Source organism: Physeter macrocephalus, chromosome 14, assembly GCF_002837175.3.
Source record: "Physeter macrocephalus isolate SW-GA chromosome 14, ASM283717v5, whole genome shotgun sequence".
Classification (NCBI taxonomy): Eukaryota; Metazoa; Chordata; class Mammalia; order Artiodactyla; family Physeteridae; genus Physeter; species Physeter macrocephalus.
The window spans coordinates 121,018,526-121,031,967 of record NC_041227.1 but is presented as its reverse complement, the minus strand read 5'-3'; the positions used below and the strand labels follow the sequence as shown (position 1 = coordinate 121,031,967).

At 45.3% G+C, this 13,442-nt stretch overlaps 1 protein-coding gene across 2 annotated transcripts in view; it reads right to left on the bottom strand.

Annotated features, from left to right (window-relative positions):
• TEX2 (testis expressed 2) overlaps window positions 1-13,442 on the bottom strand; it is a 60,751-nt gene that overhangs the window by 1,322 nt on the left and 45,987 nt on the right. The window contains exons 7-10 of one of the 2 annotated variants that reach the window (XM_028499827.2): window positions 11,237-11,369; window positions 4,992-5,117; window positions 4,017-4,226; window positions 1,377-1,497 (exon numbers count right to left, since the gene is read on the bottom strand). In XM_028499827.2, the coding sequence (XP_028355628.1) occupies window positions 1,377-1,497; window positions 4,017-4,226; window positions 4,992-5,117; window positions 11,237-11,369 (590 nt within the window). Of the gene's footprint in view, window positions 1-1,376; window positions 1,498-4,016; window positions 4,227-4,991; window positions 5,118-11,236; window positions 11,370-11,478; window positions 11,721-13,442 lie in introns of those variants that run through there. The other variant, XM_028499828.2, reaches the window with a different exon arrangement.

Here is a 13,442-nt window from a genome sequence, read left to right as displayed (position 1 = left end):
CGGAGCCTGTGCTCCGCAACGGGAGAGGCCACAACAGTGAGAGGCCCACGTACCGCAAAAAGCAAAAAAAAAGCTAATTTTTTTTTTTTTTCAAACCAGAACCACTTAAAGCTACGTATGAAAGAAATCCTACTATAGTGAACACCCAAAAGATAATGAGTGATTGACAGTAATGGTGCTTTGCCTATCTGTTTATAAACTAATTTTAGGTAAGTGAATTTTGGCAATGTATTCAACTTCAGCAATGCTTTCTTCCAAAGCAAAACCAAAAACAGGTGGCCATGGGAGAATGCAAGCAGTTACCCTTCAACTTCCCAACTTGCCTCAAAAATACCAGGCACCAAAGTTTGCCCCCTCAAAGAGATGACCCTTATATCCCAATACCCCTAAAAGAGATGACCCACCCAAATTCCTAATGCAGGATCTAGGGAGATAAGAAAAAGGAAAAGAACTGAAGGCATGAGATTGTCTTTCCCCTAATTAAGTTCAAAGTACTTTTCCTTTTGGAGATAAGATTAAGCTTTCCATAGATTGGTTTTTGGTTATATTTAACTTATAGCTTTTAAATAATAAAAAATATATAATTTTAAAGGCAATAACTCAAAATATACTACTGCAAAAATAATACCGGTCTTCTTCAAAAGCTGAAATTTACTACAAAGTAAATAGTCTGTTAATCCGTAAAACCTTAAAAGACAACTATGCCTCAAAAACCTGATAAAAATTTGATAGAAACAGCTTATTCCAGGGCCTCAGCTACACTGCTATTTCCCTTGGTGGCAGAATGCAGAAGACAGGCTTAGAGAATGAGCTCTGGCTTAGCCAACTCCAGAAGATCTCTAGACTACCCTAGAAGATCCACAGGGGAGGGATAGGCCCTGAGTCATCTTTGGACTTCCAGGGTAGGTGGTAGCTACACGCAGAATGTTTGTTGCAACAAACAAACAATTTGTTTGCTGAAAACAAACCAAGCAAGGTGGGTACCACACAAGGGCAGGAACCACCACAGCCTGGGTGCTACTAGCTGGCCAATTCCAGGCCCCACCCGGGGAAAAAGTCCAAAGACAGCCCCAGCAGATGGACGGCTTAACCCTCGCTGGGCCTACTGGTAAAAGACAGTCATTTTGCTCTTTGACCCCTACCTTTTGAGTTTCCTCTAAAGACTACTTCACGGGGTTCTGTGGATGAGTTTCAGAGTTTTTGAAACTAAACCTGAAACTTTATGCCTATTTGATCATATGTGTACTTTCCTGGGGTCCACAGCTTTCACCAGATTTTCCAAGGAGGATCCTGACCCACATGAACTTCAGAACCTCTGTTCTACCCAGAGCTTTTAGAGCCTCAGCATGAAACACTAGATGACACTGCAGGTGTACCTGAAACTCTTGCTCCAGTTTCTTCTCTATCCAGTCTGTCACATGAACTAAAGTCACTTCTCTCTCTCCAAGTTTTGGCCGAGCTTTCAGCTCGATATGTGGTGGCTTCCGGAAACCATACCTTTTTAAAGAAGACAAGTAATAACCACATTTAGAAGCAGAGAAAAGAAGTGGACAGTACCAAGAGCAAACATTCCTTTTACACAAGGCTTTATCACTATTTAAATGTTCTCTTCTTCCGAAAATCCCTTCTAAAAAACACTTCAGTGCAGCAAGTATGAATTGTGAACTCCCTGTGTCCCTGGACCCAGGGCCGTGATGATCTGAGAACAGTTGTGACAAACTAAGAAAGCCAGGAAATGCCACTGGAAAAGTCCATGACCTGGGCATTGTTTCTGGTTTTTGTTTTTCCTAAAATGGCAAGGATCTTTTTTGTTTCTATTTTTATGAAAGTAGGATATGTCTGTTACAAAATCCAAAATATACAAGTGTATAACGCAGAAGATAAAAGACACTCTCTCTCTGAGTCTCATAACCAAGACAGGACCACTGAGAGAAGTGGGATCAATTTCCCCCACACTCCTAATATGCATACGTAAATAGAAACGTTCTATAACCTGCTTTTTCATTCCACACTCCACACCATAATTATGGCTTCTCAATGGAGCAGACTGGCACTCAGAATTGTTGGTAAGGTATCCAGTCAAGAGACTGTGTGCTATCAAACTAAAAACTTCAACCCATCATGGACCAATGTTTTAAAAACTCCAGGCACACCTCGGAGATACCATGGGCTTAGTTCCAGATTACCACAATAAAGCTAATTGCTGCAATAAAGTGAGTCACGTGAATTTTTGGTTTCCCAGGACATATAAAAGTTATATTTACACTATTCTGTAGTCAATTAAGTGTGCAAAACAATGTACGTATCTCAATTGAAAAACACTTTATTGCTAAAAAAAATGCTAACCATCATCTGACAATGCAGGGTTGCCACGAACCTCCAATTTGTAAAAAATGCAATATCGGCAAGTACAAGAAAGCAGGGCATAGTAAGATGAGGTCTGCCTGTACAATAAAAATGGCAAATTGCTATAAATGTTTCTAAACACTGTCAATATCTATACTTATCTTTGTGGATTAATAACAAACAGTTCAGCACTGGAACATGCACTGGGTGGCACTAGCCTAGAGGTCTCTAATTTTAACTCCCATTGAGCAGTGGCATTTGTAACTCCTAAGTCAAAGCTTGGAAGAGGAAGAAACGTATCAACTCTTACTGTTTAAAAAAAATTTGTTATTAGGCTTGGAAAAATGTACAGTAAGTTACTTATTAACGGGTTATTTTTGGATGGTAAGGTTACAGGCTTTTTTTTTTTCTGTTTTCTTCATGTTCTTCCAGTGAAAACATTACTTTTTAAAAATAAAATCTAAAATGGTATTTTAAAGTTTTTACTGGGAAACACCAATATCATCATTAAATGATCAGTCAATTAAAAAGTCCTTTTGGGGCTTCCCTGGTGGCGCAGTGGTTGAGAGTCCGCCTGCCGATGCAGGGGACACGGGTTCGTGCCCCGGTCCGGGAAGATCCCACATGCCGCGGAGCGGCTGGGCCCGTGAGCCATGGCCGCTTAGCCTGCGCGTCCGGAGCCTGTGCTCCGCAACGGGAGAGGCCACAACAGTGAGAGGCCCGCGTACCGCAAAAAAAAAAAAAAAAAAAAAAAATTGGGGATCATTCCTACAAGCCCTTCTGAACACTAAGGTTGTGTACCAGCATGCTGGTTTCACTCTGTAACAGAACAAAGCTATCTTTTTCATACAACTGTAGCTTATGGTACAAAGAGGTCTTTTATGCAATCCCTGTATACCCTTACGCACATTTGAATGTCAATTTAAAATTGAGATTTATAGATAGTGATTTTCTTCTGCTGGCTCATGAAAAATTTATTTCAGTGATTCTCAATCCTGGCTTAGTCCCCCAGCCGCTGAATCCTGGGGGCTGGGCTGGGCATAGATTTAACAAGTCACCCAGGTGACTGTGATATGCAGCTGGAGTTAAGACCCACTGGTTCAGTCAAATGACAACTCTCTGGGTAGACCTTCTACCACAGTTACCAAGCACACATGCTCCTGCCTCCTTAACATCCAGGTCTGACCTGGGGAAGTCTTCCCTAGCCGCCCAGGACTCTGCTGATGTGTGATCCCCATCTGTAAGGTGGGCATGACGACGGCCCTATCTCCGCAGGATGCTGTGAGGACTGGCCAGGTGAAGCAGTTACATCCCAGGCTGGCTAGGCAGAGAATAAGAGGTCTACAAATGAGAGCTGTTCTCACTGGTGGAAAGGGTTGGCTTGAGAGAGGAGGAAGACCAAGAATAGAAACAGCTCATCCCATAAACTTCACCAATAACCTTAACTCTTCCTAACGTGTGAAGATGAGTCTTTATATGTGAATTAACCACTCAGAGTAGAAGACAGAAACAGATTTACAACTAACGTTAAGGTTCCGTGAAAAACGTTTGAAAGTGCTTCTTCCCAGGAGAAGGTAATTTCCATAATGTCAAGGATCAGGAAGCTGGGATTTTTATGGTCACGCAAGAAGGGGAATCACTGGCTGACCCCGAGGGGCCCTACTACGCACCATATTCGGTCAGTCGGGGGAGGTGGAATGTTGACCGCCAAGGTTCCTCTACATTCTTGTACTTCTACAGTTAGCAGCAGTGGTGTATTGGAGACTTCTTCAATCTTCTTTTTAATGAACTCTGTCTCCGTTGCTTTTTGGAAATATTTTGACTTGGTAATTTTATCAACAAACCTCATAATCTTACTTGTTCGGTGACCTCCAACATACCTTTAAATGAGGGACACAGACAGGTGTTAGTATAGACTTTGTTCCTTCACAAACAACTTGGTGGGGAGAGTTTAAATAATGCACACAAACTTTAGTCCCAATTCCTCAAACATCTAGATTCTCTTTTCATCTTCTGTAGGATTTCAAAAGTGAATAGGTTGATATTTTCTCACAAATACTTCTGAATCACCTGGTTTCTTTATCATTTTAGTTTCTTCACTCACTTAAATAATTAAAAGATCCTTACAGAGAGGCAGCCTAAGCACTTTGATCATTCAGCAGTCCAAGTAACAGGGAAAGGGAGCCACCAAAATGTAGTTCATGATCCAAAAGATCAGCTAAGTGATCCACGTTTTCAAAATTCACCGAAGAAATCACCTGAATGTTTCTCAACATTGTAGGCACTAAAAGCTCAACAGAAGCCAAGTGTGACCCATCAGAAGGGAAGTAATGCTCCCTATCGGCACCAGGGGGAGCTGTGGTGTAATCTGTGCTCCTTGTGATAAACACGCCCTTCAATTCTCTGTTATTTATTCCAACGGCCGAAGAAAACCATTTTGGTCTGGACCCTCTTAATTAGGGAAAGCTATTCGGGTCTTTTGCTTTGGGGCATGAAATCTTATTCCACTGGCTTTTAGTTATTAATGCAAAAAACATTCACTCAAAGTGAAGGAGGAAGGAAGATCAGAGAGGAAAAGACAATAAAAGCTCACTCCCAACTTGCAGCCCTGACCCCTGAAGACCCCAGAAGCTGGATCCACTCACCCTTCAGCCCCTGGGAGAAGCGGTTTGTCTCCTGCGCCGGGCTCTGGTGCGTCGTCTTCGTCAGAGGAGCCAGCACTGGAGGACTCCTCGTCGCTGTCGGCCAGACAGAAGGCCCTGGGCCTGCAACTGATCAGGGCAGAGTCACCACGGCAGCTGGCCCATCGCCAGGCTCCACCGCCACCACTGCTACCGCGTCATCACTCTCCCCCACCCAGCCCAGACAGAAGAGGCCCAATCCAAGAGTCCTCGGATTGGCCTGGTCCCCCGGGAGACCCTTCAGTGCCAAGTCCCCGGCAGGACCGCAGAGGACTTGGGCCTGAAGGGCTGGATTCTGCGCATGCGTCAGAAAGACAGGTGGTGGGAGTGTGATGCAGTCCACACAAAATGCAGTGATCTCGTCAACAGTGCGGCGTAGCCAATGGGAGGGTGAGTGAAAAGAACGATGGTTGCACGGGGGAGGGGACAGCTCATGTTGGCGCCATGACCAACTCACAGATGACGGGGATGTTCAGGCAAGTCCCCTGACTCTGGCTGAGTTCAACAACTCTGCTTTTTGGCTTAGTTTCCTCCCGTTACTTTTGGCTCAAGGCTCCTTCCTAGTGAAATTATGTATCCTAGCCCACACCTGCCCCAGCTCCTAAAGGTCACAGAAAAAGCCAACAACCAACAAATCTCAAGGGACTCTAGGAAGCAACTGACATGAGAACCCAGAAACTTTTCAAGAAAAGTACTAATTTAAAACCATTTTTTAGGGCTTCCCTGGTGACACAGTGGTTAAGAATCCGCCTGCCAATGCAGGGGACACAGGTTTGAGCCCTGGTCCGGGAAGATCCCTCATGCCGCAGAGCAGCTATGCCCGTGCGCCACAACTACTGAGCCTGCGCTCTAGAGCCTGCGAGCCACAACTACTGAAGGCCGCGCACCTAGAGCCCATGCTCCGCAACAAGAGAAGCCACCGCAATGAGAAGCCCGCGCCCCGCAAAGAAGAGTAGCCCCCGCTCGCCACAACTAGAGAAAGCCCATGCACAGCAATAAAGACCCAATGCAGCCAAAAATAAATAAATAAATAAATTTATATTAAGAAAACCACGTTTTTTAAATGAAGTAATAAAAAACTTCACCAGAGAGCAATGTCCCTCGTTAATCTTTCCAGGGTAGAGCCTCAGTTTCCACTGGATCACTGGCAGTAGCCAGTGATCAAGGTTCCCCTGTGAGGGCCCTGGGGGTTCCTGGCCAAGCTTGGGCCCCACAGAAGGCAGCTCCCTCCCTGGATGGTGGCTTTGCTTCAGAGAGGCAGAAAGCAGGGCCCATCTCTGAGGCTCAGAGACTTAATGGAGACAGAATGAACACAATTAAGCTACCAAATGGTCACTAAGCAGAGGGTGGGCCTTGTATTTTTTTTTTTTTTTTTTTTTGGTTGCATTGGGTCTTAGTTGCGGCTCACAGGCTTCTTAGTTGTGGCACGTGGGGGCCTTGTATTTTTGATAGGACAAAAATCACCAGGACAGGGGAAGGCAGCGCAGCTTAGGTCCCATCTTCCTGCTGGTGTAACCCTTTGGGGTTTTCCTTGGGCCACCAGAAACCCACGGGGGCAGTCATCTCCTCCAACAAGGGCCAAGGGCACCCAAAGGCAGAGCATACCCGCCAGTGTGGACTTGAAGGAAGGCCCAGCAGAGGCCCCAGCATTGGGAAGAGGGCACTGAAATCTCCGCCCTGAAACAGGAGCCCGGCTGTAAGAGGACCGAGCACAAATGTCTTCCCTGGCAGGACACCCGGATCCTCCTTGATCCTGGCCCTGAAACATTAGAGCCAGCGCTATAGCCAACAGGCTTGAGTACAGCGTTAAAGGGAAACTCCCTCTGCAGACACAAAGGCCTCTTGTCCCTGGCCACGGGGACAGCACCCGACTGCTCCTCCTTCCATCAGAAGCCGGGCTAGTCCAGGAAATGCTCACGTGTGTCTGCTGGTCACAAAACCATCTTACTGCTTTCCAGGGTTAGGCAGCCCTCACAGAGCTCTTCTTTTATATAAAAAGTAAAATATGATTCCCAAGAAAGCCTGCGCTGGGTCTTGGGATGAAGAAAGTCAGGGAGGTAAGTCCCCAAAGATAACATGACCATCTCAGAAACCTATCTTACTTCTCCATCAGTAAAACGACTGTGCCCCCTGGCTCAGACCTCGTGCTGCCAGGTAAGGAAGGTACAGAGCACAAAAGGCTGCCTCAGTATCCTGGACCACAGTGAAACCTGCAGAACCACTGTCCCCTTCTGTCCCCACTGGTATTTGTCATCTGGCAGCCTCCAGACCTGGGGCAGAAGATGCCAAAGGCTGAGCGCTGCAGTGAGCTCTCCGGTCCCTGAATTAATCCTCCGCAGGACAGAGAACAGGATGAATTTTGTGGCTTGAAGTGAATCATTTAGACAATGCTCTGTCAGTTAAAACAGATCAGATGACATGAAATTCTGACTGTGACCAAATGGTACCTCTCCTCTCAGCATAGGGGGCTGTATTATGTGGCACCCAATACTTACTAATTAAAAGTGTAATTAAAAATTTGTGATATTCAAGTTTTATAACCGAACATGCATTTTGTGATCTCAACCTTATGACGAATTTCAGAGAAAGACACCCTGCACATTCTTATATAAGATGTGCTAGAACACGATAAGCCTACTTTTTTAAACACACCTTAGAATTCGAGATAAGTGTAATATCCTTTCAAGAGTCACCTTAAAGGGCTTAATCCAGTTTTGCTGCCTCTGCTAAAAATCTTTTTGGAAATGCGCTTGCAGTCGGACACATAAGAAAAAGTGCGTTATTTTATCCCTGATACTCTCTGTCTTGAACCAAACATTTAATTTCTTAGTCTCATAATCACCATCACCTCTGAAAGACGACTGGCAATTTCTCAAAGATCCAATCCATCTAGAAAGTAGGAAGATTTGCTGTCACTCAGAATACTTAAAGGAATGTCACAGACTCTGGAGGCAACTCTAAAAAGCAGCTCCAAAAAATGCTTTCAGTGAAGGGTGCATAATTAAACAGCCCAGTGAGGACTGCTTGGAGGGGGACCACGCTCACAAGAGTGCATTCGTCTCCTTTAACAGAAGTCGGGCCCATATATCTGCCACACACACATGCACGTACACCCACAGAGCTAGACTGAGTCACAGCATGGGCGACAAGCACTGGGCTCCCAGAATATCAGGGCCTCGGGGCGGGGTGGTGGACCCGGGTACACCGGGGACTAGCGGCCCAATACAGAGGTCGCGGGTGGGGGGGCCCATACAGGGACTTGCATGCCAGCCCAGGCTGCCGTGGTAGAGCACGGACGGGCCAAGGGCCTTCCAGGAAACGCCCGCCCCGATGTGCATTTAAAGAGCAGCCAACGAGCAGCACATTCCCCTTCCCGACTCGCTTAGGTCCCCTTCAGGCCAATTCCTAAAGTTCTGACTGCCCAGCTCACCACGTGAATTCCATTTTGAGTGCCTTATCGCCCCAAAATCACTGTAACTACAATGTGTAACAAGAAGACTATTCGGGAAATACAAAGACTCAAGGAAAAATGTCTGCAAATATAAAGGGTACCCACATTTCAAAGGGCAAGGCCTTCACTAGAGTGAAGCGACACAGACTTCAACTTCTTACCACCAGCCTCAGGGTCCTCACAAACTTTCTGCAGTAAGCAGGACTTCCCACAGGCTGAGCAGCACCTCCTCAGGTACTCCCCACGGGCACAGTCATTTGCACACTTGAAAGGGGACAGACAAAAGCAGCGAGACAAAGCAGAGGCCCTGCCAGAGCAGGACAGCAGGGGACAAGCCCTTGCCCAGAAGTGAGGCCCTGGACAGGCAGCTACGGGCTAAAGGGAGGGCCTGGAGGAAAGGGCTGCTGCGGACCCACCACTCACACATGCTGCTCTAGGAGAGGCTTCCTCAAGGAAAGCAAAGATCACACGCTCAGTAACAGCCACAGATGCAGGGACTCTGCCTCTCCTCCGGCATTCAGCCTCAGGGCGATTCCATAGCTCCTGACTGAGGAGGAGGAGTGATGCTACAATCACTTCTGGGATCAGGCTCTTAGCTATGGATGGGCTTTTGAGAGGCTCTCGAAGCTCCCAGAAATTGTGAGCCAAATGGTGCATGTGCAGGCATTCTCTGGGGGAAGGATCCAGAGCTCTCAGATTCCCAAGGGGGTCCTTTATGCAAAAAAGGGCTAAGGGTTCATTTATCCAGGCATTTTCCTCCCAAGTGCTTTGGGATTGTATTTTTCCTTGCTTTTAAAATTAAATGACAGCCAATTACACCTCAACATAAAATTTAACACCCTCACAGGAAGAAGCAAAACATTTTATACCAGACTCTACTGAAAAAAATGGTACTTTAGATATATATTATAAATTAAATATAATACCATTATATTCCTAACGCAGAGGCCTTTTTTCATGCAGTCTAGAGAAGCACTGCTTGCTCAGAAACGTGTCTGTCCTCCAATCAGCTGAGTTTATGAACTTGAAATTGTGCCAAGAGAGCTGCATGAATAACAGTGAACATGGAACGCCTCAGTGGCAAGGATCTCAGGGACCTGGCTGTGGTGGGGCCCCACCTGCTCCCAAGACCCCTCTTTCCGATGGAGTCCCAGCAGCCCTGGGCCAGCACAGGGCTGTTTCCAGAAAAGGCTCCCTGCACAAATGCTCCTGACCGAAGTCTGCTCTGTCCCGCTCCCGGTTAGTTAGATCATTTTCAAGACTGCTTCTGCCTAAGGTGCTTGGTTTTACTGGCAGCTGGTTCTGCAACTTTGCTGTCCCAAGGCTGGCCTGATGGCGCTCAGCTGGGCATGGCGCCGGGGTCGGGGCAGCTGGGGACAGAAGCTGAGTCTGACTAGAGGGCTAGATCAGGACCCCGGCAATACGAATCAGGGAAGTCTGTACGACTCTCCCCCCAGGAAAGCCTCTTAACTGCTCCTGATCTCAATCCACTCAGGTCTACAAACGGTGCCTTTATGTCGGGGAACATGATGAAAGGACAAGCTTCCTCGCGGTGTCACATGGGTCCGAACGAGACTCAGCACTGATGGGGTATGAAATGCTACATGGAGGGCTGATCGATACCACTCACCGGAAAACACAATCCACAGATTGCCGAATCCAAACACATTTTAACAAAACAGTAGAAAAGTGAAAGGAAAATAGCACAGATACAGGTTAGACTGCATACAGCAGGTGAAATTCTCCAAAAATTAAAATATGAACATTTTCATTAAGTCACCTGGATAACTCAGAATCACCTTAGTGAAAGAACGTTCTCAAATGTATGATCCAACTCCCCCATCTACTGTGCTTTCACCACAAGTATGAATACAAGCATCAGGTCAGCATCATAATAAAGCAAACATCTAAGAGCCTGTGTCTTATATTTATATTTAGATGCTGAGAAGGTGGCTCCTTGTGGCATTTCCCTATCATTGTACTGCTAATTCCATGCAAAGGGGCTAAAGGTGTGAGAAGCAGACTCCAATCAGCCTTTTTAGTTTGGTAAAAACAATAATATAATTTAATATGTAGTCTGAAACAGTCATTTTTAAGGTGTGTGGGAATGTGAAAGTTCCAGCTTATCCATTCTAGGCATCTAAGAAAAAAAATCAGCTTCATTAACTATCTCACAAATTGGAAATATTTACTCAATTAGACCAACTCGGCAACAGATGCAATATCTTCTACAAAGAGAGGAGTTTATTAAGAAAATAGATATTGTATTATTTAGGGGAAAGGCGTCTCAAAACACTTTAGGAGCACCCTCTTGGCTACAAGATCAATCGTCTAATTATAAATAATTCTGACTCTGTGATTAAAGCAGGCAGCCCCCTGAAGCACCTCAGCCTGGCCCACATAGTGCTGTTTGTGGCTGCAAGCTGAAGGAGGAACCTTCTGGATGATGCTTCTCTTCACAAAGCATTTTATTGTGCAGCCTGCCCAGCTGGTCTGAGTCAGGGATGCTTTCCAGGTAATCAACACTGTATGCTTCACTGGCTGCACCAAGGCCTACGGCACTGAGCAGAGGCGGGGACTCACCGTCTGCAGGGGGTGAAGCCAGGAAACTATTCCCTGAAATCCTCCGGGGCCAGGAAGCACTTACATGAAGCTCGCACTCAACATTGGGGCTATACACATTAAAGCTGCTTCTCAAGGTCTAGAGGAAGAAGGTGGTTCCCCAGGGTTGGGTTAGTAAATTCATATAGCCCCTTACCCTTCTTTGCCAATTTCTCCAACCTTCAGGGCTTCAACAAGAGGCTCTTTACCTAATTTGGTCAAATTCATTTTGGTCTCAAGAGTCATCAGAAAGGACCCGTTGTAGGACATTTCCAAATCGATCCAGAGTCCTGGAGAAATGGTGAAAAAACAAAAGGTTTTTCCCCCCCTCAGAAAAACATGACTATAAGTGACAGATTAAAGTTTATATTTTAAAGTATCTAAGTAGGTATCACATTGAAAGTCTATATATATTGCCTGTACTACCAATGCATGCAAGAAGAGATTGTGAAAAGTTAAGTTTCTGGAAACAGTTCAAGCATCTGGCAAATTGCCAGTATTTCAACATCCGTTAAAATGGTCATAGTGAGTTCAGGGTTCTGTCCTCTGGGTTCTTCTCACTTTTGGTAAGAAACACACTTCCAGCAGGAGGAGATGGCTTGTGCCAGGGCAAAGCCAGGACGAGGTCTGCGTTGTCCCAGCTGGTTAGAGGAAGAAGAGAGGTGCAGAGACTTCACAGCAAGCTGGGCTCTTTAAAGACACAAGTGAGAACCACTGTCTTTCTTAAAGTTATTTATTGTTTGGGGATGGGGGAGGCGAGGGGCACAGAAAATGGTTCAGGTTTAGCTTGGTATGATAAGGATGGTGACAAAACCTTTTAGAATCCTCTTCTTTCTGGAAATTGCATAGGAATGGAATCAAAAGAATTCGTGTTCAAGCCCCAGGATTATCTAGATAAAGTTGGGTAACCACTTTGTACCTTAGTTGAAAAACCTGTTCCTTAATGACGCAGATGTAGAGAATGGACTTGAGGACACGGGGAGGGGGAAGGGTAAACTGGGATGAAGAGAGGGAGTGGCATGGACATATACACACTACCAAATGTAAAATAGATAGCTAGTGGGAAGCGGCCGCATCGCACAGGGAGATCAGCTCCGTGCTTTGTGACCACCTAGAGGGGTGGGATAGGGAGGGAGGAAGGGAGACACAAGAGGGAAGAGATATGGGGATATATGTATATGTATAGCTGATTCACTTTGTTATAAAGCAGAAACTAACACACCACTGTAAAGCAATTATACTTCAATAAAGATGTTAAAAGAAAAAAAAAACCACCTGTTCCTTAGAAAAGACACTCATGTCAACGAGAGCATATCTTAGAGGCTTTTGGCTTTGCGGAATTTCACTGGGAAGGCCCACCAGCAGAACTGGCCACTGACCAGAAGTCTAAAATGCAAATAGGGATCAGTCATCTCACAACCTTTTCTACCCCAGGGTCCTATGATTCAGCAGGTGGGACAGACTATGCTGTGACTTTACTGAGTCCAAGCTCTGTAACACCTCATGGACTTCCCATCAAAACATGGTCCTCACATGCACCCCAATGTTCATTGCAGCACTATTTACGATAGCCAGGTCATGGAAGCAACGTAAATGCCCATCAACAGACGAATGGATAAAGAAGATGTGGTACATATATACAATGGAATATTACTCAGCCATAAAAAGGAACAAAATTGGGTCATTTGTTGAGATGTGGATGGACCTAGAGACTGTCATAGAGTGAAGTAAGTCAGAAAGAGAAAAACAAATATAGTATATTAATGCATATATGTGGAACCTAGCAAAATGGTACAGATGAACCGGTTTGCAGGGCAGAAGTTGAGACACAGATGCAGAGAACAAACGTATGGACACCAAGGGGGGAAAGTGCGGGGGGGGGTGGGTGTGTGTGTGATGAATTGGGAGATTGGGATTGACATGTATACACTGATGTGTATAAAATGGATGACTAGTAAGAACCTGCTGTATAAAAAAAAAATTTAATTTAATTTAAAAATTAAAAAAAAAAACCAAAACAGATCCACTAGCTGGCTTGTGGGTACTAACAGTATATTCAACAAATGTAACGTTTTTAAAATGCAAAAAGAATAACTCAATAATACAGTGAAAAAAAAAAACATGGTCCTTCAAGTGGGTGTTTAAATGTTAATAAAGTTTTATAGATCCTCATAACACAAATGACTATATCTAAAAGGAAGCAGGAAATTAATCTAAAACCACTGTTCACACACAGCCGCATTTTCAAGCAATTACAGTAAATAACTTATCCCGTTTGGCCACCACCTCAGATAATAGCTTTCTTTCGGGCCCAGCCGCTCCGTGGCATGTGGGATTCTCCCGGACCGGGGCACGAACCCGCG